This window comes from Strix aluco, chromosome 3 (assembly GCF_031877795.1).
Source record: "Strix aluco isolate bStrAlu1 chromosome 3, bStrAlu1.hap1, whole genome shotgun sequence".
NCBI classification, from domain to species: Eukaryota; Metazoa; Chordata; class Aves; order Strigiformes; family Strigidae; genus Strix; species Strix aluco.
In genome coordinates this window covers 67,745,292-67,772,860 of record NC_133933.1, presented here as the reverse complement: position 1 = coordinate 67,772,860, position 27,569 = coordinate 67,745,292, and the positions used below count along the sequence as shown (strand labels likewise).

At 38.5% G+C, this 27,569-nt stretch overlaps 2 protein-coding genes across 16 annotated transcripts in view; one reads left to right on the top strand and one right to left on the bottom strand.

Moving 5' to 3' along the window:
- Positions 1–931: 931 nt before the first annotated feature.
- On the bottom strand, positions 932–27,452 carry BCLAF1 (BCL2 associated transcription factor 1). Of its 15 annotated transcripts, none has more exons than XM_074819000.1 (14): positions 27,323–27,452; positions 20,017–20,090; positions 19,464–19,503; positions 17,841–17,964; positions 16,054–16,959; positions 13,909–14,580; positions 13,605–13,774; positions 10,753–10,858; positions 9,726–9,810; positions 8,824–8,999; positions 7,494–7,674; positions 3,806–3,952; positions 1,437–1,646; positions 932–1,305 (listed from the first exon to the last, which is right to left on the bottom strand). In XM_074819000.1, exons 4-14 carry the CDS (start codon positions 17,942–17,944, stop codon positions 1,300–1,302), a joined length of 2,763 nt encoding a protein of 920 aa, XP_074675101.1. In that variant the 5' UTR covers positions 17,945–17,964; positions 19,464–19,503; positions 20,017–20,090; positions 27,323–27,452; the 3' UTR covers positions 932–1,299. The 15 variants fall into 15 exon arrangements, 13 of the variants coding, with proteins under 13 accessions (XP_074675101.1, XP_074675098.1, XP_074675099.1 ...); XM_074818997.1 differs by lacking the exon at positions 19,464–19,503 and adding an exon at positions 18,838–18,921; XM_074818998.1 differs by lacking the exon at positions 27,323–27,452 and adding an exon at positions 26,831–26,992.
- The window catches only part of LOC141921076 (uncharacterized), a 34,566-nt gene continuing 34,332 nt past the window's right edge, over positions 27,336–27,569 (top strand). Inside the window, exon 1 of the mRNA XM_074819014.1 lies at positions 27,336–27,463. The gene's annotated coding sequence lies outside the window, so the exon portion shown is untranslated. The remainder of the gene's footprint in view (positions 27,464–27,569) is intronic.

The following is a 27,569-nucleotide window of genomic DNA, read 5'->3' as shown; positions in this document are numbered from 1 at the left end:
TCCAGGTTTTAACATATCTTGCTTTATTTTTTCAGGGATTTTTGTGGTGTGTTTTTTTTTTTGTTTCTCCCCTCCCCCACCCTCAATTTCACTTAAAGCTGTAAATGTGATTGAAGATTTAAAGACTTACTCTTGCCAGATTACATACCTGGAGAGTCAAGTCCACATAAAGAAATTAAAGAGGCTGTTTTAACAAACTGAAACCAAAATTGATAAAGAAACTAGATTAATTAAGAAATCGGTAGCAATATCAAAGTGTTCTGTTGATGATTAAGCTATCGACAGAATGCTGAAACCATAATTGCTAATGGCCCTGAAAATGCCATTTGTACTTAATACTTTATGGACAGCACACTTTTGTAGTAGTGAGTTTAAACCCTTGGTTTATAAAACCTCAAAAGTTGTATGAAGCTACCCTTGACAAGAGAAGCATCTTTTAATGACAAAGCAAATCACGAGGTATCCCTAATAAATGACTGTTCTAGACTCAAGCTACAGGAATTAAGCTAGTTGTAGGTAGTTCTGCACTAACTACAGAGATGGGGGAGGGAACTCCAGTTTTCAGATCTGTTTAAAAGTTACTAGCAGCAGTTACTTGGAAATAGTTTCTAAAACTCATATTCCAGAAGGGAAATAATGCACTCGAAACTCACTTTACTATTTATATACATATGTATTTCTCAGGCTACTAAAGAAGAGTGACAATTTCACTCTCAAATAAAATTCTTGCTGCACTCTCTAGCAGGGTGAAGTAAGCATCCAGGTTTATCACTGACACACTATGTAAATGTGATTCTCACGAACTAACATAATCAGCATTTTGTACAACTGTTTGACTTACACTATGACGGGATAACTACCCTTGAATACACTTCTTATAAAAAGGCAACACAGAAGTAGTAATCAGTTTATAAAAAATGCTGCTCCAAGATTTCAGGTGTGCAGAGCTGTAAGTTTACTTCAGAATAAAACACAGACATAGGGGAGAATCAAAACTTTTAGAGTTGTACTTGACCATATATTTGGACAAAGCAGAATTACACTGCATATAACAAACAGTAAAATTTCTTAAAAGTTGTTACAAATATTTTACTTTCTACCTGTACGATCATTAACATAGTTTACTATATCAAGATTTTTTTTTCTAAAGGCTTAAAACAAAAACAATCCCTCTAAACTACTTTCCAACAGTAAAATTTAAGTAAAATGCTTACATTCATTTGACAACAAAAAAACATATTAAAAATGTTGGGTGGGTGGTGCAAGAGCTGCTCTTTCAGCTACAACTTTCTTCCAGGGTTATTCCTGTGGAAAAGAAAGAAAACAGTCTTGTTGTAAACTGTTAATAACCAAACCTTTTAAAGTGATCCCCTCCCACACCCATGCAATTACTTGAGATACTGAAAGATAAACTGTCTAATCAGTAAACTGTTTACCTTTTCCTCTTTGCGTCTATCCTTTTCTTCATTATTCTCAATCGTTTCTTCTTCATCTTCCACAATCCCATCCCCTTGATATTTGTCATGTGTCCACTTTGGACTGCTACCTGACTTTTTGAAGTTAAAACGCCCTCTGCCACGCTGGAAAGTACCACGGCCTCTTCCTCTTTTGGCCCAATAATCCACACCATCATCTCTGTCATCGTGCTACAATAATACCAGACAGAGAATGAGGTTAGAACACCTCTTAAATGTACCCCTTAAATATTAGTACTCTGTATCAAATTTATACTATACATAGAAAAAAATCAAGGTAACTTTTTAACAGTTCAGGTCATAATTTATAGAATACATGATGAATTATATCCTTAGAATTCATTATGCTGTAACTAAAACCACAACAGTGCAATTGTTTTAAGAGCCCTTATTAGCTGTGGGTCTATTCAAATGTTTGTGAGTAACAAATCAATTATCTGTCACTTATCTTCAGTCAGAAGAACTAACTACTCACTAGTTTTGACCTCTATCATGGGTAGTTCTTTATACTTATGAAGGAAAGGTAATTAGAAGGCAGTTTTCAGAAACCCTGCTTCACCTGCGCAACGTAGGGCAAATTAAGTTTAAACTGTTTAAATCTGACAAACAGTTGAGTTTCTCTGGTTAATTAGCTTTAAGTTTTCCATCTTACTACCAAATATAGCCTTACATAGTTTGGTAAGTCTCCTGACAATCATTCTATGCACTGCATGAACATTACAGACAATTATGTAATATAAAAATGGTTTATATTTAGAAGAGTGAGGTACACTTGCTTCAACATCTTTTTTTTACTTGTGATTTGGAAAGAAATCTAAACTATTAAACACATACCACACCTATATAGAGCAGTTTATTAGCAATTATGTATTATAAGAACAGTTAAAGGCCAGCTTTTTTTTTTTAAATTGAAGAACATTTTTAGAAATGAGAAAAAAGTACAATAGCTACCAGTATTTGTTCTAGCTATCACAGAATTTCTTAATAAGATTATCACATCTCTTTCTATGTTTATAGATCAGAGAAGTTTATATATGTGTGGGGAGACAGAGAACTCCTGGTACAAACATACAAATTGTGACTGCATTGTTTCTTGGATTACCTGTTAGCTGGGATAGAGTTAAGTTTTATTCCTAGTAGCTGATACAGTGCTGTGTTTTGGATTCAGTGTGACAATAATGTTGATAACACACTGAGGGTTTAGGATACTTTGCAACAACTAAGGTAAGGATTTTTCAGTCTCCCATGCTCTGCCAGCAAGGAGGTGCACGAGAAGCTGGGAGGGAGCGTGGGCAGGAGAGCTGACCCGAACTAGCCAAAGGGATATTCCATACCGTAGGATGTCATGTTCAGTATATAAACCGGGGGGAGCTGGCTGGGGTGAATGAATCACTGCTCAGGCATCGGTCAGCAGGTGGTGACAAGTTGCATTGTGCATCACTTGTCTTTTCTTGGGTTTATTTCTCTTTTTAAAATGAGATTCCTTTTCATTATAATTTTATTACATTTTATTATTGTTATTCTTGTACTTTTAGTTATTAAACTGTTCTTATCTTTCTTATTTCAACCCAAGATTTTTACTTCCCTCCCCCCCCCCGATTCTCCTACCCATCCTACTGGGAGGGGGGAGGAGAGAGTGAGTGAGTGGCTGCATGGAGCTTAGCTGCTGGCTGGCGTTAAACCACGACACGTATCTGTGACAAACTACAATGCTACAGGAGAATGTCTAACTTCACTACTTAGCATTTTTCCATGGTGAAACTATGTCCTTAGAAGTTTGCATTGCTAAGGAGATCAACTGGAAGAAAGTCTGCATATTCAGTATGCTACACTACTTACTGGGTGGTTACATCAACAGTTCTCCTTTCATAATCCAGATAGGAAAAAGGCATCAAAACTAAGGTGATTTTCTTATGGCTATCACACTACTCAACTAGAAACAGAAGGACTGCTAATAACAGATACCGTTAGCTTTCCCTGATCTTCCACTTTCGCAGACTTCTAGACAAATCTAAGACAAAGCTCAAATGAAATCCAGGAAAACACAAGTCTTTTTGGTTTAAAATTTGTTTAAAATCATTTTAGTCTGAGTCTGCCTTCTTCCCCACTCACTGATGAAAGTTTTAGAGGTTAATTCCATGGCAGGCCTCAGTTACCGCCAGCCTGCTGTGGAAAGACACACGAGAAGCAGAACCAGGCACTACAACCACCCCGATACTCTCATGGTTACGTAACTGAAGTCCCTGTCCATACATGCATGCTACTTCTACACTTGTAGAAAGTTTGAAAAAACAAAAGCATGCATAAGATATTGAGTTCTCCACACCCACCAAGAAGTATTTCTTGCTTTTTGGGGTATATTCAGGATCCCATTCCTCTTCCTTCGGTCTCTTCTGAAAAGTAGTATTTGAGTTGCTGGGACCAGTATTTGTTCCAGCAAAGACTCCTCTGGCTCTTCCTCTGCCCCTAATTCGAAACTGATTAACCAAGATGTCATTTAATCCATTTACATAAAACCACAAAGAAGAGTTCAAGTTCTCTATTACTGAAAAAATGCTCTTTCTGTGCTTAATTACAGTATCTGCAAGTGTAAAACCATTTTCAAATTCACATATTACCTTAAGTAATATATTCAAGCATTCACTTTGAAATAATGGTTCTATGAAACTTAATTGAAACACATTTGAGTTCTTGGCATAAATTCACCCACAACCACCAAAAAGAAATTTCCTTTGACTGCTAATAAACCACTGTGTTGCAACAAAAGGTCAGAAGAAGCTTCTGAAGCTGTTCACAGACAAAAACAAACAGAAAAACTAGACTGAAAGAGGGAGAAAACTGTCAGAGGGAAAAGAGAGGTCATTTACGGAGTCAGTTGTATCAGTTATGAGAAAGTGATTCTAAAAATACATACAAACAATGCAGTTTTCAAATAAGTATATCCACTTTGTGTTACTCAAACATTTTGAACTGAGATTCAGAAATGTACTTTAGGCCAAATTAAGTTTCAAATGATTAAATTCTTTACTCAGAAAAGTCAACAGTATGTACTGTACAGAGCAGCAATGCTTGAAGTGAAAAATAGTGTCTTAAATATTCTTTATAATGAACAGAATTTTAATATGTTAGGCTAAAAAGTCTCTCAGCAACAAAGAAAAAACTCAGAATACACTACGTAGTAATATACAGTTTCCTCAGCATGTAAATTTTTAGCTTGTAGAAAACATTAAATAAGAGTTTATATCCCCCATTCAAGGGGAGAAGAAATGTTAGGTTGGGAAGATAAGACTGCTAAAACCTGCGGTTACTGCAGAACACCATTTCTGTAACAGCCTAGTTAAAACCACAGAACTGGGTCTTCAGACTAACTGTACAAAAACATGACTGGAAATTAATTTGTTAAAAATAAGTATGTTATATAAACATAGATCAAAAAAGTTATAATTAACTTGAAGTATTATGCACACTTAATTCCACAGAGCCCAAACACTTCTAATGCAGAGTTTATGCTGGACATTTTTAAAATTACTCTGAAATTAGACTGAAAAACAATCCATAAAAGGCTCGTAAGACTTATCTAATCACTGTAGGAAAAAAGAAATAAGGCAAAAAAAGAAAAGATAATTGCTTGGAGAATCACTTGTAAAGTGACAGACTATCACCTAAAAAAACATACAAGGAAATACTACATACTTTATTTCCAATAGCTTTGAAACATTTACAAAATTAGGGCACAATAAGCAGTACCACAGTGGGGGGAAAAAAAGGATGTAGAGATAAAATTATGACAGGATTGAGGAAAAAAAAAATCATCATTTCCTGGTATTAGGTCCTATGATCAGATTCCCTTAAAGAAAAATATCTAGAGCTTTCCTCAACACTGTATCAGCACTCTCCCACCACCAGGTCATCTTTCAGGCAAAGAAATACAGCAGGTAAAATCCATTATGATGTTATCTTTATGGGCCTACTTAGTGCAAAGACCATCACAAAAATGACAGGACCACATTTTCTATAGAAAATAGTTAACTTTTAAACAGAACTGTTACACACAGAATTCTTTAGGAGCTGGATACCAATGACAGTGTCATTAAAAGATTCTGCTTATTCTTATTTCTGTGTTCCTACTCCAAAACTATTCATGATGTTTATGTACAAAAAGTCTAGAATTAAACATTATAGTCTATCAGCAAGTGCTAGTGAAAAATCATTGCTGATTTAACATGAAATTGGTAGCTTAGCTTACAGTGAAGTCTCCCCTATCCAGCAAGCTATGCTCTCCCAGTGTATCAGGGCTTTGTGCTTTGAGGAGGATTCACAACCGCAACATTTTATTTACTCCAAAAGCAAAGCAGTATTTACTGAAATGCAGCCACTATTAGCCTAAATTACAAAGACGTTCCTACACTAGCCAGTCTGTATGTTTCAATACTATCCAAACTGTAGCCCTAAAGAGAGTATTTGAGTCAACAGGTTGGCTTATTTAGATTCTCCTGTTCAGACACAGTTTATTCAATAAGCCTGTGTGTGACCATGTATGTCCTTAAAGAACATTAAACCAGTTATTAGTGCGTAAGTCAGAACGGGGAGTCACCAGTAGTTAAATTAGTAGAATATTAAATTTACAATTCACATCTACTTAAGTTTTATGTAAAGTAGCATCTCTTTCACAATATGTACAATCTGGTTTTATAAAGCAGTAAGGCTTCTACTAATAAGTTTTCTTCGACTGATTCTCTTTGAGAGGTGAGGGGCTATTAAGCCCTACTTTTGTTTAACTTGGTGCCACTAGCTTATACAGCTGATATTGCCTTATTTGATGCCTACACCATTCAAGGATTTATACATTTATGCCATATAGATGTTCCTTAGTATAAATGTATTAAAAAAATAACAAGAAAGGAGAAAATTATGCACTGTCAGTGTTAGAAATTTTGAACTTTGAATTTTCTTCTACATAGAGTTTTTTAGATGGAAGATTCAAACCTTAACACAAGGGTTGCACACCCCACATGCATTTCAGACACCCTCATGTGTGGTTCAAAATTTCTTTTACACAACTATAAACAATTCAATGTACATTTATACCAAACAATGCCTTTTAGCATTATTTAGTCTCAAGTACAGGCTACATGAAGGAATTACTGTGAAAGTATGAAATTACTCCTACCCATTATGTAAGTCTATTTGACAATTTTTCCCCACCCAAACATGGAACTTGCTTTTGTTCTGTGTTTTGTTTTGGTTTAGGGTTTTTTTGTTTTGGTTTTAAAGTGTTCCTTATCTTTTCAAGGCTTCCTTTATTGATTCCTAGTCTTTCCTAATGCTTCTACATTTCCTAATTAAGTATCAGTAATATCATTAACATGGAATTTTTAACTTTAAGATTTTTCTGAAGACTACAGTGGTCAATGTGTCACTTTCCAAATCACAATGCTAAAACACATTCCAGAGCTAAATTAATGAGCTTTCATGCTCACTGTGGCTAGTCCAGGCCAAAGAAACACCGAAAAACAACAAGTATACCATCTCCTCTCCTCAATACAGCTGTTTCAAGGTTGATGTATGTTATTAATTATGTGCCCTTCTCTATTTAACGAGTTGCAGGCATCACAAGGGCAAAACCAAACTGAAAATGACAGGGAAAAACAGAAGCTGCAGGGAGCTAAGAGGTCAGATCACAAGATTTAATCTTTACAGAAAGGTAAATATTCAAATCCTGTTAGGAATCACCACAATTACAAAAGAGCAAGGAATAAGCAAGAAATCGTTTTCCCCACTCTTACGCTAGGGTCTCCAATAGCATGCTAATGCATATTTACACACCAATTAACTGCTATTGGGCAGTGCTGGGGAAAAAAACAACTTTTCAGGTTTGGTACATGACATTGAGAATCACTGCTATGAAAGAAGTCTAGCCTAACATTATTCACTGCAACATTTCCTCATTTTATTTGTTATGCTATTACTATTGGTGAAGTGTTCATAACTTGGGGGAAGAAGAAGAGAGCAACTTACAAAGGTGCCTCTTGGCCTGCTGACTCCTGCAAAACCAGAGTATTCTTTCTGTTCATGGTGGGTTTTGAACTCTTCATCTCTGTCTTTCTTGCAATCCTTTTCTTCTCGAGAACTGGATGAGGAAGAAGATGGGGAGGAAGATGGAGAGGACCGAGCACGGTCTTGATCTCTTTTTTGTTTACTGAAAAATAAAAAGATACACTGTGTGCTATTTTAAAAGTACTAGATAATCTGTAACATGCTATACTAAAAGGGTCTCTTTATATTTTATGAAAAACTATCCCCCTTCTGGTTAAAAAGTCACATACATGTTACGTATTTCAGATGTTAAGGTGAAATATAGTTCCACTTTCCAGCCTCCTCTTACACATTTAAATGCACTAAATGTACGTTACTGCTAGCGAGTTGGAAAGCAGCAGTCTGCAAACTGCAAATACAGTTTTTCTAGGTTTTGATGCCATGAAGAAATTCTGTTACTTTTAAGATCTGCCTTTCTTCTGAGGCAATAAACGAGAAGTTGAAGGGAAGAAAACCCTCACGGCAAAGTTTTACAGTAACTTTACATAGTTCAGTTTGCACACTGTTCAGAAGATATGGTGTGGGCTTCCCTATGTAGACGGCTGTACGGAATTAGCCAGTGGAAGATAATGTGGATACCAAAGTCAGGAAGTAAGTGGGAAACAGGAAGCATAAGTAAGTATTCATTGTATATCCAGTACAAAGCAGGAAAAAAAATTCCTACGGCAAGACTTTTAGTAACCCCATAGTGGTACTAATTTGACCCGATTTTACAAGATTTTAATATTCTAGTCAAAGGAAGGTCATACCTGAAGTAACTCTTACCACTGCTACACAGTATCCACTGAGATATGCTAACATTTTTTTCTTAAGAACAGCCCACTGGCTTTAGAAAAAAATAAAAATTCCCCTTCTCACCCATGTTAAAACCTAAGTATCAGTAAGATTCTCATACTCTGGGTGTTATGAGTTGAAAAAGTGCGGAATCAAGCATAACGAACCAAAGTTCTTACACAAACTGTTTATAGAAATGTACTGCATTGAAGTCCAACCTCCTGATGTAGCCTGGATAATAGGACAGATTAATTTGTCATTTTTTTTTTCAGTGTTAGCTTGCTATTCCAAAGTTTTTGTCCTCATCCACCATAAGCCGTGTAAAAGACAGATAATACATATTTGCTGTAAAACAAATAATTTTAATTGTTTAAATTTAAATGTTCCATTATACATTGAAAATTGAAAGCAATTAAGCTTACAATTACAAAAGGCTAATTAGAAGCTAAAAACCTATATAAGGACTTCAAATATTTACCTGTCATCTTTGTAAGATTTGTAATCCTTGTAATCTTTTGGAGTTTTCTCCTGCTTTCTTGACCCACTGGATTCCCTGGAACCCTTTGAGTCTCCTCGCTCTTTACTTCGCTCTTTTCTACGTCGGTCAATGTCATGCCGAAGATCAGCAGAATCGCACCTTAATTTTTTATCTCCCTGTAAACAAATATATATTTTGGAACAAAATTTTGAAATAAAGCATCCAGAAGACAGTCTGAATGAAAAAGCAAGTTGTGCATCAGTTTTCAAAAAAGCAAAAAGAATTTACATATTTTTCAACAAACTCTTCAGCACACGAATTGACTTTAAGTGAACGCCCTTTACATGCAATGGCTAGATCTGGGAAAAAAACAGCTAAGAATTTCAGTTTCAGACAAGCATTCCCATCAAGCCAATGGGATATCCATTTTTTGATGCAGATAGACCATTACACATGGTTTGGGAGGATGTTTAAGTATTAATTTCTTCTGGCAAACTGTTTTTAACAGAGCACAAGGACCTCTGCAATTCAACCATACTACTCACTGACCACATCCGTATTTTTTCTTTTTCCCCCCTTCTAATCTTTGTCCTTGGGCAGCTTAGCGCCAACAAAATTGATCAAGAAATGTCCAAGAAGAAAGGAAAGGTGGGAGAAGACTTGACCTTATATACCACATTATCAACACAGCAAAATCATGCTACATAAACTGGCTTCTTGGTGACATGTTTTACTTGAAGGGGAAAAAAAAAATACTGTTCTAAATGCAAGTACTCCAGACACAATAAATACAAATTTTTTTTGTATTTCTACATACAAACACAAAGTTGAAATTCAGATTTAAAGGTAAACACAATAAATTAAGTTTAGAAATGCAGATAGGATGTTTACTTAGAACCTACTTTTTGACCTTCTTCTTTAAAGACTCTCTCTTCACCTGCTAAACGAGTATGCTTCCTCAGGGTACTTGGAGAGATGTCAATCCTCCTAAATGTAAAATAAAAGCAGTGTCTTGCCATATGTGTATGTGACTGTTAATGGCCTCAGACATTTCAATAGAAAACTGAGAAACAAGGCATTTTGGCAGCAGAACCACCTTTTTGCTTATAAAGCCCCACCATCAGAATAGAGAAGCAGACTTAAAAACTTAGGTTCTGTTCTGTGTGAAGTACACTAAAAACACAAATTCAGAAAACAGGTAGTTTGATTTTTCACATTTTGTACATACATTTTCACATTTTGAAGATACAAAAAATGTTTAATGAGTTATTTCAAAACATATGCAGCCAGTTGAAGATCCACCCCCCCCCCCACCCTCCCCAAGAAATCATCAACACTATGATAGTTGGCTGTAAAGTCAAAAATACTTAACAGTCAAGAAAACTTGTAAAGTTGGATACTGAATATGGAGATAACACGTCCTCACATGCAACACAAATATAGTACACTGCATCATAAAACTATAGCAAATGACCAGAAACTACGTCTGCATGCCTACCCTCTTACCTTTCAGGGTCTCAGATTTTTCAAAAAACTGATGTAAATTAACACACACAAAAACTAAAGTAGTATGAGATGGAACATTTCACACTGAAGAATAAAGATGCATGTACAGGGTTTCTTTTCATCTTCAAAACATATGCCCCTCAATATTTGAGCACTGCATGTGAGAAAAGTAAATATATCCTAAATGAGATACAGAGGTAGAGAAGACATCTGCTACAAAAATCACAGATGAAGCCAGACTTGGCTCAGATGAGTTCTCTTTTACAGAAAGGGATTTTGGTGGGCTTTTTTGGTATTTTGTATTTACACAGAAATTGACAAATTACTCCATACAGATTAGAAAAAGTGTTTGGGGTTCTCGAAAGAAATATTAGCAGACATTATTTGAAACACAAAGCATCTACATATGCAGTTAACATATACCTATGTATTTCTGGGCTCTTTTGCCGTGTGCAGTGTTCTTCAGTAGCTTTTTGATATGCAGTGAATCTCTCATTTAGGGTCATTCCAGCTGACTTGAAGTATTGCTCTGTTGGTTACAATAGAAAAACACTGTTTCATTAGTTTAATTCAACTGACAGGTATTCTACTCCTGACAGAAAGGCAAGTAGCAGGCAAAACCCACAGTATTTTCAATAAATCTATCAGGACAAGCAAATGTGGTGTTTTCCCTATTTTTACATATTCTGTAACCCAAACAACGTAACAGTGCACAGCATCGCTGCAAGTCTACTTATAACTATGCCATGACTGTCTTACATCTAACTCAAGCATCATTTACTGATTAGACTTGCTCATTTTCAATGACATTTTCCTCTCATGAAAGAGAAAGGAGCAATTTCTTAAGTTATTTTATACTTTGCCCGTAAGAGAAAATGAAGTTACTCTGAGTCATGAATACTTGCAATAAGTACATTTTACTATTCGTCTCATCTTTAACATTTTTAAAATAAGAGTTAATTCAGTGAAAACACTTAAGCAACATATGCTTCAATAACTACATGAATGACCTAACAAGTCATTTCTTAAAGGAATACAATTTCTTGATTTGAAGTTGTGATGATAAACAATTCAAGACAATAACACACCTATATATAAATAAATTCACTTAAGCATCTGGCATCTTGGCAAACTTGACAACTTCTCTGACAAATTTTCTCTTTCCTTCAGAGACAGTTAAATTAGCAACAGCAAAACTCAGTTTTTAAACCAGCTCAACAAATGTGTTTAAATGTAATATAGAAATACATAAAGTCATGAGCTATGAAATGTTACATATGAAGCAAGCTATCCGCTTAACAGGTCAACATACATCTGTATCAACTTACCGCCCGGCATCCAGTATTTGTCTCATAACCAACCATTAAAACTTGAAACGGCCACTACAAGGGTAGTGCCTCAATCATAATTCCATCAAACACAGGAATTTGAGCTAGCAACTCTGTTTTTATGCCATTTTTGCCAGGAAGACAGAAGGTTCAACTTTGCCTGTTTGGCATCTGTATCTTTCAACAGCTATTTTACTTTTGTAACATGGATTTTGCCATTTGAAAACACATTCCAGGACCTAGTTACAATGAAAAAGAAAACATCACTGGGCATTTTCAGCTCTACATTAATAAAGAGCTGTTCAGACTGGTCGCATCACACCAATAATGAACATAACTTCAATTTGTCAAAAGAGTTACTAAAATCTGATCATAGACCACAGTAAATTTGAAACTTAAAGAGAGATTCTGCTTTCAAAAACAACGGTAACTGTACATTTTCTAATAACTTGACCAGATAGGTTGTTAAGCTGTTACATTTACCAGGTATTTCTTTAACATACAAAAATTTACAGAAAAACAGTCTATTCTGTGATCAACATGTGAGAGTTTCAGGAATATTAGTTCACCTACAGCCTACATAGGTACCGTATAAGCAAAAACTTACAAAAGTTCTCATTGAACTAAGCCTTAGATCTCTTTACATATCAATAAAATAGATACTTTCACAACGAATCGTTACACTCTACACAGGTGTCCCAATAAGAATTTTTTTCAACACATTATCATTATTTATTATTGTTGACTATTACTTTCTTCTTTATAAGTAATTCAAAATGCAGGAAATCATTTGGCCTTAGCAATCTGAATTTTGCCAATAAAACGAGACTTTTAACAGAACCTTAGCACATACTTCTGGCACACAAATCTTTGCAATTTTAGAAGCTAAAGCATCTTAAAAAACAATGCTTACAGATACACCACTGAAAGTGGTCACCTAATTAAACATTTTCACATTCCCCCTTTGTATGATGATACAGCAAAATTATTTTCACCAGCAAATTCTTCCATATTATCTCACTACATTAAACACAAGAACAAAACAGTAGCCCAGTGACATAAAAGTAAATGCTATGGAAAAAAGCATCTAAAGAACTCTCCAGATATCCTCACTGGATTTTAAGGAATTATCTATTTTTCCATCAGAAAACTTTGACAGAACATGTATTTCATTTAGGTTCATATCTGCTTTGATGGTCTGGGTTTGGGTTTTGGTGGGGTTTTTTGTTAGTGGTGGTTGGTTGGGGTTTTTTGTGTGTTTATTGTAAGCAACAGCCACTGCTGTTGAATTAAAGAAATTATGTTAAAAAAAGAAAACGATTAGTGTGCAATTCACTTAATGGAGGTTTATTTAGCCACTGCCAAGTTCCTGTAAGTGAAATTCCTGGCTCCAGCACTTACAATACTGTCAAATAGGAATAAAATTAAGTATCTCTGTATTTTAGTACCATTTAGAGCACAATTTTTCTTAAATCTTATTGAGACAAAAAACCCCTTCTAATAAGAACCTGTAAATGAGCTCTAGGGTGCTCCAAAAGAAATGCCACTGTATTTACAGTTCAAAAGACACCTGTCAATCCACACTGCACCACTTTAATATTAAATTGTATGTTAACACCATTAAAATAAAACTAAGTAAGACAAGATTGACTAATGTAGTATGTTTACACTACACTGCAAGAATTTAAACTTTATATGCTACTTAGGCTCAAAAATTTATCCCAAAACATAGTATAAATGCTATTATCCTCCATGCTGCTTGGGGGTTTTTTATACCAGTTTCTGTGGCTATTATTCTTCTAATTATTTTTATGTGTAGCTCAAAAGGAAGAAAGTCTGACTAAATCAACATTAAAAGAGGGCTGAAATCTTCCTGTACTAGAGATAGCAAACAGGCTGAAATGAAGTTGTCAGACGTGTATTCGGTACGATAAACTGAATACATACCTTTGACATGATGAACCAACGACACAATGTGCTGAATAAATGACTCTGACGTGCTTTTGCTGGCCTGTGGCAACTTAATGTGGTCAAAGATGGATCGGAATTCTTGCTCCTTCTTGACGGAATGGACAAGTGTGCTAGCAAGCAGCCTGTCTTTAGTCAAGGAAGCAGGTCTAAAATGCATCAACAACAAAAAAAAAAAAAAAAGAAAAAAAGAGAGACACACAAAAAGAAACCACTAGTTTAAATAAAGATGAATGACACTGCAAGCAGGTGGAGAACCGCACTGTAAAGTGGAATAATTTACCTATTGGAATCATCAAGAGGTACCGGTGCCATTTTGAGTTTAACTTCAGGACGATGGGAGTCACTGGCTATCATTTTGATCCTAAGTGGGCTCTCCTCTCTGAAGGTGGATTTTTCTCTCGCATCCAGATTCTTGTGTAGAGGGGGACTGTAATCAAAGAGTTCTTTGAGCTTTTCAGACTTTACCTGCTCAGGTGACTGAGTTTCTTTCTTCATCATTAGTCTCTCAGAACTCTTGTCTTCTTCCTTGTGCTTATCTTTTGTTGCACTAGGCCTTTCCACTACATAGCCAGTCTCTTTAAGCTTATAACTTTTCTCATCTCTAAATCCATCGCTCTCTCTATTGCCCTTGATTGATATTTTAGATTTGTATTTGGTTCCTTCCTCCTCAGCATTCCGGTGAGATGCAGTAGGAAAATTTTTACCCTGATCTGCCAGGACAGACTTTCTGAACTGTCTGTAATCCTCTGTCTCCTCTGTGTCCTCCCCTTCAGAGTCATTAAACTTTTCTTTCCCAGTCTCTTTATCAACGAAAAAATCTAAAGTTTCCTGTTCCTCCCATTCCCTTTCTCCCTCTGTCCTCCCTTTTTCTGATCCTCTCTCCTTCTGGGCCTCCTTCTCCCTGGTATTACCCCTATCAAGCAGGTATACTCTAGACTCTTCATCTGTGTACCTGTGGATAGCAAAGAAGAGACTGGTAACTCTGGATTGCATTCATTCCAGTTCACTTGCATTCCTCTTTTGTGTCAATCTCACACCAAGAAGAAAACACATTCCTCTAGGCAATTCAACTTTAGCATGCAACACTTCGCAGACCATTAACACTGTACCCAGTGTCATTTATGTACTACTGGAGGCATCTGAAGAATATAATGCCTTTCTGTAGAACACCTAGAAATTCTCTGCTTGAGTTTATAAAAGCGCTAGTGGTTTAGTTGTTCTTTCTTAATTGGTACCCAGTTTCGCATTCTCTTACATCAGTCATTTTTTCCATCAAATTCACATGAAATTTGGTAATTCAGACTGCAAGTTCATTTTTGTACTTCTTTTAGTGAAAAAGTTAAAGGAATACCATAAAAAAAAAAGTTAATTATTTTCAAGATCCCAAACATTCCTAAGAGAATTCCAAAATCTGACACAGGCTTAATGCATTCACTATCGTGTACAAGCAGGGAACCTTTAGAAGGCAGCTCTCATAGACACAGAAATACACTTACCAATTAATTATTTCGGCCACTGCCTTATGTACACACTATTTTCACACAGGTCCTATTACATTCACCAACTCCAATACATCTAACACAGGGGAAGTCGTATTTTTGATCTTCTAAGCAGTGTGGTTTTACACAATAAATCACTAACTGGACAAATTCATTTAAAAGCCTACAGTCAAGCCTATATAGCATAGTCACAGCTTTGTTCTATAATTAATTTTATAAGAAATCCACTGAAGTACACGTCACATTAGATAGGAACAGTCTAGTGTCAGCAAGATTTTTTACAACTTTTAAAAAAATTACTACTATATGAAACACTTTAAGAGCACACTGAAGAATTTTACGTTAATTGGAAAACACACATTCAACTTTAAGTATGTTGTCCTTCACATCAACAGAACTAAGTTCCAAGAATATCAAGACCTACCCTCTTTCCTAAGTAATGCAAGTCATTACATTGCACCACACAATTAGCAATCAATGCTGTTTATGTTAACAAAGAAATCATTGTATCATCTGCATATTTAGACCCCCAGAAAATTTGCATTTCAAACCACACGAAGCATTAAAATTTTAAAATACCTGAACAGAATTCACTATTAAACAAGCAAGTCTGATGCAGTATTCCAATTAAGATTTTTTTAAACAGTAAATGGAGTATAAGGAAATACACCGTAAAGGAAAAGCACAAACTGATTTTTCCTCAAGGATACACATCTCTATCTCCACTAGCCAACAGCCAAGCACTTGAAGCATCTTAGGAGGAAAAGGCATACGCTTCAAGGTCAATTCCAACCAGAACAAAATTAGTAGTATCTACTCCACATTATTCCATACTGCATTTTCCAGGGTACGGTGATGATCTTGTCAAAACTCTATAATGGACAGCATTTTAAGAGGTAACATTAGGCTTATAATTTAATTCTTACCTTTTCATAAACTTTCCACCTTTTGCAGTTTCCTGTTCACCACCCTCAGGATAAAACGACCGCACTCGAGTCTCCTCACGGGGAGCACTCTGTGATGGGATTGTCTTTGCAGGGCTTCTTCTCGAAGGGATATGATGCAATGGGCTATTCTGAGAAGGACTATAACGACTAGAACCATTTCCAAGAGAACCAGAGCCAGACCTCTCGGGACTATGCTGAATGGAATGGGAATGTTGAGGTGTGTCCTTTGCTGAGTGAGCTGTGCTAAGCAAAGGGGCATCAGAGCAAGATGAACTCTGACTAGGTGGGGTGGCAATAGAAGGACTATGGGGTGACCTTGGACTGTTATCATACGCTGAAAGGCCAGGCCAAATGTCGCCAGAAGCTGCTGATGATTTGTTAAAATCGTCAAGAGACTCTGATGGGTCATGTTCAAATGTATCTTTCTGTTCATCTTGTGACTTATTTTTCAAGGGGCTATCTTGCAAAGGAGCCCCTTCAGTTTTCTTTGCCTGCTTTTCCAGAGACGCACGTCTTTTGGAAGAGACAGGTGATTTGCTGTATGGGGATGAAGAACGAGATGAAGAGGACCTTGGGGACCGCGAAGATCTGTAAGATCGACGAGATCTGCTCCGGGACCTCTGGGAAGACACAGACCTTCGTTTTGGACTTCTGGAACGTGAACGGCCACGCCTAGGGCTTCGGGAGTGTCTTCGGTTCCAGACAGGCCTATAACCTCCACGATGGTATCTACCACCTCCTCCTTGATAATACCCTCTACCTCTTCCTCTGTAACCATAGGGACGTCTCATTCCTCTATTATTTCTGTAATCTCTGCGATAATCTCTAGAATAAACACGATCCCTGCTGCGAGATCGTGAATATGTCCTTGACCGAGACCTAGAACTAAAATTAAAAGGCAAACATTAACATTTGACAGTTGGAGAAATAAAAAAGCATGCCTTGACACTAAATGCTAGGGTTTTTTTCAAATGCAGTCAGAATGGTAAAGGAAGCAGACTAACAGTCTTAAAGTAACTTCTACAATCTATCTTTATTTATTACTTCTGTCTCAAAGGATTATAATAAACATGTCTATACTTCTACGGCCTGTGAAACTCAGACTTCAGCATCACATGATTAAGACATTACCAGCTTCAGGGGCCTGCCCTGTCATTTTATTAGAGATTATCATATCACCACTCTGGAGCATGGCATTCAGTTCCTCAGCCACCACGGTTCACAGCCTGGAACTCAAAGTTACATGGCCCCCCAGTTTAGTATGTCAGCCCGTGGACAGCAGCTGATGAGGCAGTAAACATTCAATTCAGCCACCTCTTTTTGGGAGAGGGTAATGTGCACTAGCAGGAAAGATGAGGAAAAGGCTGGAGGCAACTAAGAAGACAAGATATAGCAAAGCTTATCTGCTGAAGCCTTAAGTTACTCCAGATCTGAAAAGGTGCATGAGGAATACAGAACAAATCACAGGGAAAGGGACTGGACAAAGAAAACATGTGAAGGGGGAGTGGAGAATCAAACAAGCCACAAATCACAAAAAAACATTAGCATTCTGAAATTATCTTGAGATACAGGACAAGAGGAAAAACATCCAAGTATTAAACAATCAAAGTAACAGAAATTACATTGAAAGCAGAATTTACCTAATGACTAACATGAAATAAGATTCCAGGCTCACTTTTGTCACAGCATCATGCAACTGAAAAATAATTTCCAAATAAAAACTAATATACTAAACCAACTTTTCATGCAGTAAGGCATCAATTTACCTGTATCTCTTTTTTCTAGAATGTGATCTGGATCTTGACCTAGAGCTGGACTGAGATCTGGACTTTGATCTTGAAGAATGTGATCTAGAGTTAGATCGACCCATTTTTCCCAGTAGGTATACTCCTTCCCAAAAGGAAAAGCAGTGAGGGGATGGGGGGGAAAAAAAAAGGAAGCAACTATTTAGAGTCCATATAAACGAACAAAATTTTTATATACTAAAATGAGAATATTAGAAAGACGTATAGCATTTCCTAAACAAAAGAACTTTGAAGACAATATGAGTACATTTATTAGTAAATTAAAAGCTCAATCACACTTTAAATAATTCAACAAATCTACAGGGCACATGGTTTGTCTGAAACAGTAAGCAGTAAAAGATTTTTCAGATCTAATTGCAAACTGATCCTGTAAAAGGAGAGAGGAAGTAACAGGAAAAAAAACACATTTCTGCAAATTAAGGCAAGAAATAACATAAATCTGGACAATTACACATTTTAAACAAAATTCTTGCCATTTGTGTGGTTTACAGTATCCTTGCATTTCCAATGCACCCATCCTTCTCTGGAAAGACTTTACAGTCCCCTACAATGTACCTTTTACATAAGCAAAGAAAAAGCCCTGAAGTATTCTGTCCAGCAGTTGTTGGTTGAGCCAAGGGATATTATTTCTCTTACCACATGTACTAAAGCTAATCACTCTGATCCGATTTTCCACCAGTCAATATGCCCACCCTGCATCTTTTTAGGTTAACTTTGCCTTTTAAACTACATGTAAAATGCATGGCCAGCTTAAAGATTTTAAAAACTAGTTAAATAATATAGCTTGCAACAGAATTCAACATTCTTCAGCCCAAATTAATCTATGAAAACTACAATTGATTATGAAGCAGTGAGTCCTAAAAGAAAATAAACTCACAAGAAACTATCATTTCTTCTTATGTACAGTCATAATAAATATTTAGAATTACTTAGTGCTAACCACAAAAAAAATACACACCTTTTCCTTTTCAGATCAGTGGCTAAAAATCCCCAATTTAATAAAAGCTTTGACCCATTACCATTTTCTTTTGAAACTGCTCAGCTTTAAAAAAAAAAGGTATCACATTAGACAACCTGAACATAAACTGTGAACAAATAACTCCACATTTTCAGGCCTTTGTATGCTCAATACCTATCATCATCATTGTTTAATAATAATTAAAACAAAAATGGAAAAATCAAACATTTAGCTTTTGTACTGCAAACAAGCATGAAGCCTAAAATTATTGTATTGAAAATACAAGCTCAACACAACAAGCACTCTCTGTCACAAGGTACTTTATATAATCTTTCTTGTTACCTGGGTGATATTTCAATTATGTAAAGACAAATAAACAGCAATAGAGCTTAATTTAAAGTTAATGAAATTTCAGAGATTTTAGACACATATAAAATAACCCCCCTGAAAAAAAAGCAGACCAACCTTTCCCCTACCAACTGGTCCCTCCTGCCCCATATTTCCCCACCACAGTAGCACAAGAGTTTGCATGGCCCCAAAGAAATGTAAACTCATCTGAAACTAACCCAGCAAAAAAAAAATTTAACCAAACTAGCTTTCCATTTAACTAAGAAAAAATTATTTACCTTGAAGAAGAATATATTGAATCCTGTCTTTTATTGGCTCCTGCCATTAAAAAGCAAATTTACATAACCTATACTCAGAAGATGGTTTCTAATTCATTGTGTTCAATTAAACTCACAGAAAATGGCTTATAATCTTTTATGTTCATCTACTCACAGGCAACATAAATTCAGAGTTTTTAAACTGTTGTAAGACATGAAGCATATCATTTTCGAAAGAGTAACAAAGAACCCTCTGGTTTTTTGCTATTACAAGTAATTTTCTGACCAATCTTCAGATGTACAGTATGTTTATAATACAACCTAATCTCAGCTTAAAGGAAATTTGATTTTCCCTGTATTCAACAATAGCATGTATACATTTGCATTCTATGTATGACAAGTACATATACACTGTATGATAGCTGACCTTTACAAGAGATACACTCATTTCAGAAACTTTTATATATTGTAGTTTCTTATTGCAAGCCTAAATTTTAGGAAAACAAAATCAATTCTCATTTTAAATGGTTGGGTTCAATCAGAACATTTAAAAATAGAATTAAGTTAATCTTACCTCAAACCGTTAGTTGGTGCCAATGAAGCAATTATTTCAACACTCTCTATTTGTGCTTTCAACAATACTGTTCCCTATAGAACAGAAAAAAAGACTGTCAAAGGCATGAATTTTTACTAAAGGGAAGGTAATACTTTTTGCTTAAATGGGTTCAAACATTAATCTGTTTATCATGAGAAGACAACACGTAAGATATGGCAAATTTACTCTTGGACTCAGTGAAGCCACATGTTAAGACTGGAGCAGCTCAACAGCTAGTCACTGCCAAGGGGCAAATCCTACTCCCCTTCCATACATGATCACTCCTTCAGCCTTGCTTACAGGGCTGTATCCTCACCTTCACACCAGCACAGACACCCTTTGGGTCCTTCAACGAGCAGGATTTCATACCCAGAAATCACTTTCATAAGGCTAGGTTATCAAACTGGCTTAATGAAGGGCCAAACAAGTGCCAGAGCTGAATTACGGGGGAAAGAGCAGCATGCAGTCAGGAGGAAGGAATAAAAAGGACAATGGCTAACTGTTAGACCAGTCTGAACTCTAACCTACAGCTTTGCACCTGATTGGAGCTATCTTTTCTGGGGAAAAAAAAAAAAAAAAAAAAAACACAAAAACCACAAAACCAAAAAACTAGGATGAGGACTTAGGACAGTGAAAGCTTTATCTTTAAGTTTCTTCTGCAACATTTATACAAGCATTACTCTGTTATACCTTCTTGTTTAAAATGCATACATTAAAATGCATCGTATGAGTTTACCTAAATAATCAATATCTCCTTCTTCAAAAATGTTTTTACAGGCATACAGAAACAAAGCATAATTGTAATAATGAAACCAGCCTCAGAAGTATGAACTTTTCACTGGCCTCATCTTTTCTTTACCTCAAAGCCTTAAAACTATGTATACATTTGTAGTCTAACTAAACATTAAGCAAACTTTCCAATTCCACCCAAGCAACTTGGAATTTTGTCCCAATTCAACAGAGACAGGATGGATCTTCCAGAAATTCTACATCTCGATAAATTATTCATTAAAGCCAAAGCCATAAGACATCCACTGCTCCTAAATGACACTTCCACACTTGTTCACAGATGTTTTCAATGTTTTCTTCATCTAAAAGAAATGTAGCACTTGTGTTCATAAACACCGCTTTCAAAAGTCCACTTACCATTCACTAGTAGTGACCAAGATATTTCCAATTTCTACAAAATATATGCTTTAATAAGATTAAGTTTTTACTTCTCATCATCAGCAAGCATGAGTCTCTGAAGGAGGACAGTAGTGTATCGGACCATTTCAGATCTTGTCTAGACAAAAGGCGAGATGATATTAGCTAGCAAAGGTTAAGGCATTCAGAAGTCTTGTACAGAAAAAGTAACACAAACTTCAGCTAAATGGTTGAAGTTCAGTCCAAGATTTTACATCAATAAATCATCTCTACTTCTGACTTCTAAAAACAATCTGTTAGTGTTAGCTGAAATCCAAAATCCTGATTTAGATAAGTCTTTAGATCCTGGGGATATAGAACAAGATATTTGCTTCACCTTTAAAAACTCTAGGCAGAAGACAGGATCTTAAATTACTAAAGCTCAAACTCTGGCAGTCACTTCCACAGTTTTAGGAATCTTTTCTAGTAAATGGCAAGGTGAGAAGCAGCCACACGTTCTTTTTTTGAAACAGCCACTGGATATACCATGTCCAACCCTGACAACTAAAATATATTTGCTACCCTTCTCCCTATTTTTTTTTTTAAGAAAAGTATGGATATAACATTTTAAAAGAAGAGTTTTGAATAGAAACTCTTAGAGTTGAATAGAAAACTTTAAATATTGAATTAAAAAAACTTCAACTATTTGCAGCTTTTGTTTCCATTTAATTGTAATAGATAAAAGGTTGACACACAAAACCCCCTTTTCCAAACAATGCTCATACTTCAGAACAGAAGTGAAAAGACCGCATAGCTATTTTTTGAATGTTTGTCTGTGTAAATATTCTCACAATATGCAAGTCTAAAATTTGATTAACCTCTATTAAAGCTAATTTAGAGAACAATAGTGGTAGATACAGAAATATGTAGGAAAACAGCTCCTTCGTAACAGTAAGCTTCTATACGCTTTTTTGTGAAAAAAGTACACATTCCTCTGAAAGCATCACAACTACAAAATACCGTTTCACGGTACCAAATAAAATCACCCACAGCCTCCTCCTGTAGACTTTCATGCTCACTGTCAGTTTGTAGTGGCTACACCATGTCAGGTTAGGTCAGGAGTGGTAAAGGGCAACGAAAAAGAGGTGTTAAGCATCATATGTTGCTACACAACATCCATCACTAAATCAAAAAGACAAGCTGCCCCTCTCACTTCAGTGCACGAAGCTCATCTCCAGACTTGTCTCAGAAGAGACCCAGAGTCTGCCAAAGATGCATATTAAGAATGCGACACAAGATGTCATCACTAACACCACGCACTTTCAAGAGAGGACCATGACTGCTAGGAACATGGTCTACGCCTGAAACACCAGGGCTGTAATCCACATTCTTTCTGCAACTCAGGCTTCTTTTTCCCTTGCTTTCTACCCTAAACATGGGAAAAGATGCTTGGCTCTCAACCATTTCACTCCTGTGCTAAAAAATGGGGATATTACAAAGGAAGGTGCTGCAGCTCCACAGTACTTTAAAACAGAATAAGCTGGCACTGCTAGTTTAAAGAAACAGTCCAATCTCTCCTATCCTTTGTTTCCTCACGTTCCTGACGATCTTCTCCCTTATACCAGAACAAGTATTTCTGCAGTCACATAGTGAATTAGATCAGAAAACGTATGGACCACCTGGATTAGTCTCAATACAAATGATTTTTCCAATACGGTTCATGACACAGCCTCACAAACTTTTGGGCCAAGACAGGGAAGCTGCAATAGCAGCCAGACAGGACTGCTTCTTTTGGTAGCCCTGCAATTCCAAAGCTTCCCTAAAAGTAGCTTGGCAAAGCCATCAGCAACAACTTGAAAGTTAAGCTTTTTAACAGTACTTGCAAGCAGCTTTAGAAAAAAAAAAAGAATTTAAAAACACACACACAGCCCTCCCCAAACCCAAACAACCAAACCTTAATACAGAAACCTAGACATTTTAAAAAAAAACGATAGTCCACTACCTGTCAGATACTGAGTCACATTCATATCCAAAGAGAAATTCAAGATTAGTTTTTTAACAACTTAACAGCAGGATCTTTGGGTGTCTTAAATCAGTCTCAGCCAGCAAGTGTAACCATCAAGCAAATACAAGATACACAACAGAATCAGGCTCATGCCACCACAAGCAACACAATAATGAGGAAGTAAATGTCACTTAAGATTTGCTATGTTTCAAAGAAAAAAAATGGAAAACAAAGAAAACTGTTTTCAATTACTTTTAAACATTATTTTTAAGATTCTTTACCACACCACTGATGTTAAAGCTTTCTCAGAGTACACAAACATATCTGTTAAGCCATTTTAAAAGTTCTATAGCACGTGGAAGTTTCTGAAGACATTTTAGGACAGTTATCCCCACTTACACTAGCAAAACACTGCTTCCTCTTAGCTTCATTATTTTAGCTATCCTTCAGTTATAGTTATTTAGTAGTCTACATTTCTCTTGCATTACTTGAAAGCTGTCAGAAAGATTTAAGCCAAAATCTTGTTAAAGTAATTCACAAGCCGTTGCCAAAACACATTTTCATTCAGAGATTCCGGCTTCAAAAGAAATGAAGATTCTACAACCAGGACAAAACAAAAGGGGATAGGGCAGTCTTGAAGAAATCCCACAGAATTTGTAATATTGCCTCATAATACACACACTGAATTAAAGAAGATCAGTCTTACTGAGACAGTAGTGTAAAGGCATCGGTATTCAATGCTTGTACATCTGCCATGCTTTCTTATCCATTCTTTACCTCTTCCCCTCTCCCTCCCACCTTTATTTTAACAGCGGCACATCACAAATAAGAATAGAATGCATTTCATTAGTGACTGTAAACCCATACCACTCAGATCCATCAATGACTACAGTCTTACAAATACTAAAATACCATAGAAAATTTGCCCTAACTATCTTGGAATGTATTAATAAGAGCTGGGAAGGATATTTCCCCCCTATTTTCTATTCTTGCTATACAATATTAATCTTTATATTATCTCCACAGTTGCAAACACAAAACATACTCACATAAGAATTAGAGCATGAAAATTCACCAGGAACAGTAAAACAAATAAAAAAGCTTTTTTCTTAATTCATTAATTTCTTCATAGAAAACAATATAAAATATTTGCAAATTAAGTCAAAAAACAGCATCCTAATAACAGCAAGATCAGCCCTGCAAAACTATCATATGATTGGTAGCTGTTCTTTTATGTAATACTATTGGCAAACAAAAGCATGTTTCTCCTCTAACTAAGAAAACACAGAAATCAAAGTGACTATTCCTAAAAATTTTGTCAATACACAAAAAAGAATTAGCATGCTTTTGGATACACGTTGTTTTGGATAGCCATTCTTATCATTTTTTTGTTTGTGTTGTGTTTTCATATGCCCTTACACAGTGGTTTCTATGAGCATGCTGCTGCAGAAAAGGCTATCTTCCCTCCCTCATCTGTTCCAAGACTGATATTCATACAGGGGCTCGGTGAGCTGGAGCAGTGAACTGATCCAGAAGAAAACTACTCTGGATAAAGACAAAGCTGACGTTTCAGCCACATCACCTCCCAGATCCCATTTACCACAAGGCTGCACGGAGGCCAATGCCATGACAGCAATGAACAAGACAGCAATGCACTTTTTCAGACCACCTTTGGGAAAAACTCTCACACAGATAAACTGAATACAGTACCCCAAGGCTTACTTTCTTCAGTAGTTTCCTTCCCCTATCTTCACTACTTGTAAACAAACCCCAAATGTTCTCTGGCATTCCTCAAACCCCTACAGCACAATCTCTCCTTGACAACCAGCCCAAACCCAATCCACCCAAATACCTGCACTCTAGCTCCAAACGACAGCTCCCTGCTGACCCTTTCTAAATTCCTACAACCACTCCAAGTTTTCTTCATCCCCAATGGCAACAGGCCCTTCCCCACAGTACGTGCTCCCCCCCATTTCCCCCAAGAAAGATCCCCTCAGCCACAGCCTCCACCTGATGAATTGCTTCACACAGCCAGGCCCACTAAAGCCTTGCTCAAGTCATGGAGCCAATGCTCAGGAGAGGCAGTCACGCCCCAAGTACTGATACGTATGTAACACATCAAACCTCTTCCTGCCATTCAGCACAGCCTGTCACTCAACATCAAAAGGGACGAGTGGGAGGAAGCAATTCCTACCCTCCCCGTCACAAGAAGCTGCATGCTTGGACTACGTCTCGGAGCCAGAGCCTTTACCCCATCTTATTCTCCCCACTTTGTCTAAAGCAATGAGATTATCCAAGAGGAGAAACAGGAGAAAGGAGGAAAAAGACAACTGCTAGACAGCACTTTCCTGGAACCGCACGCTTTTTAATCAATCCTTCCCACACTAAGAACAACTATTCTAAGGAACATTTTTATATATTTATAATAAACCAAACATTACTCAAGCAGTGACTACTTGCAGTGTCAAGAGTTCCTTTGTTTTGTATGCCCCCGGGTCTTTCTGTAGTAAAATTTAACCGCTACTGTCAAGGTAAAACTTTGATCTCAGAGATAAACAAGGGACAAGTTGCACTGACTTGGTAAAGGATCACCATGACACAAAAAACAAGAATCTGATTTTCATTAAAAAAATTAAGGGCGAAAAGTAGGGGGTTTACAAAGCGAACGAGAAATAAAAGACAAGATCCAGCGAAGGTTATATACTCCAGTATGATCAACAACGGGAATAAAATAGCCCCTTTCAGCAAGGCGCATGAAACCGACTCCTGTCCCTCACCGGCTTCTGCGGGCATTTCTAAACAGTTAACGCGCAGGGAGGGAAGCAGGAGCAGAGTTTAAGGCACAAGCACTTGAACCGCAGTCATGCCCGAAGGGAAGTTCCTCTAAGGAGCGTAAAGGCTGATCCAATACCGGGCAGCATCCTTTCACCCCAGCACCGTTTCCCTCCTTAGAGTCACACCCGCGAGGATAACGGGGAGATTTTATATTCCTATAAACAGTGCTGCACGGCGATCCCCTCGGGCTTATCTCCCACAGGGAGGGCGGAAAGACTGCAAACGCAGGTGGGCCGGGGTGGAGGCCCAACGGGGCAGGCCGCCCATTCTGCGCGCCCCCCCGCCAGACTCCCAGAAGCCGCGAACCAGCCCAAGGCAGCTCCGCGGCCGCCTCCCGCTGCCCCTTCGCTCTCTACCTTCGCTCCCCGAGGCGCCGTCCAGGCCCAGGGAGGAGCGACGCCGGCTCGGCGCGACTCCCGCAAGAAGCGGCGGCAGCGGCTGCCCGGCCCCTCCCCGGGGGGAGCGATCGGGCCCGTCGCCCCGGAGCTGGCGCGGCCAGCGCGGGGAGGGGGGTGGCGACGAGGATAATGGCTGCGGAGCGCCGAGGTCACGCGGCGGGGAAGGGCGGGACGGCGCGGCGCGCGGGCACCGCGCGGCCGCGGGGGGAGGGGAGGCGGGAGGGGCGACGGCGCGCGGGGGACGCGAGCGCCGCGGAGGGGCGGCGCAGGGGAGATGGGGGGAGGCCGGCTCCCCCTCAGACTCCCCCCGCCATCTTACACACGCACACACACCCCCGCCCGCCACCCCGGGGCTGGCTCGGCCGCGGCTACGCACGCCACCGTCCCGCAAACCCTCCCCGCCGCCTCTTCACCTCCGCCCCTTCCTCACCTAGCGAGCGGAACTCCCGGCGGCCCCGCTCCTTATCGCGGCTCGGCGGCCATTTCCCGTCTCGCCGGAGGACGAGACGCGGGGCCCAAAGGGAAAAAGAAAAAACCACCATACAGAGCGGGGGGCGGCTGCCGCCGCCGCGGGTGCGTCACTTCCGCTCTGGGCGGGGAAACACCGGCACTGCTCACCGCCCCGGCGCCATCTTGGTTTTGGGTAGCCGTCCGCAAGGAAGATGGCGGCCCGCGGCGCTGATGGTGGCCCGCAGGCCGCCTCCGGGCCTGTGTCCCGGGGGAGCGGCGTGGCCCTGCCCTACGTCGTCGTGTGTCTCTCCTCCACCCCCAACTCCGTCCCACGGCCGGGGGCTCCGTGCCCCGCCGGCAGCAGCTCTAATCTCCTCCCGCTCCGCCACGATTAAAAGCTGTCGCCTTTTATCCTCTCCCTCCCCGAAGAGCGATCCGAGGGGTCGGGGCCCCCCGGCCGCTGCCTGGTTACCTGTCGGGCGGGGTGCGCATCCATCCACAAGAGTTGCTTGGAAGGGCTTGTCTGTACAGCGGAGCCCAGCCAGCGGATCACCATCAAGCGGCATTTGCGCCCGATGCTCCCGCGCACCAGGAAGGAGATCGCGTAGCAGCGGTACTTTACTGCAGCAGCTTTTGCGGCAGATGCGTGCGTAGCGCCTGGTTGCGATACAGCCGCGCAGCGCTTGGGAAAAGCCTGCCCGAGGAAAGCCCCAGGGGCT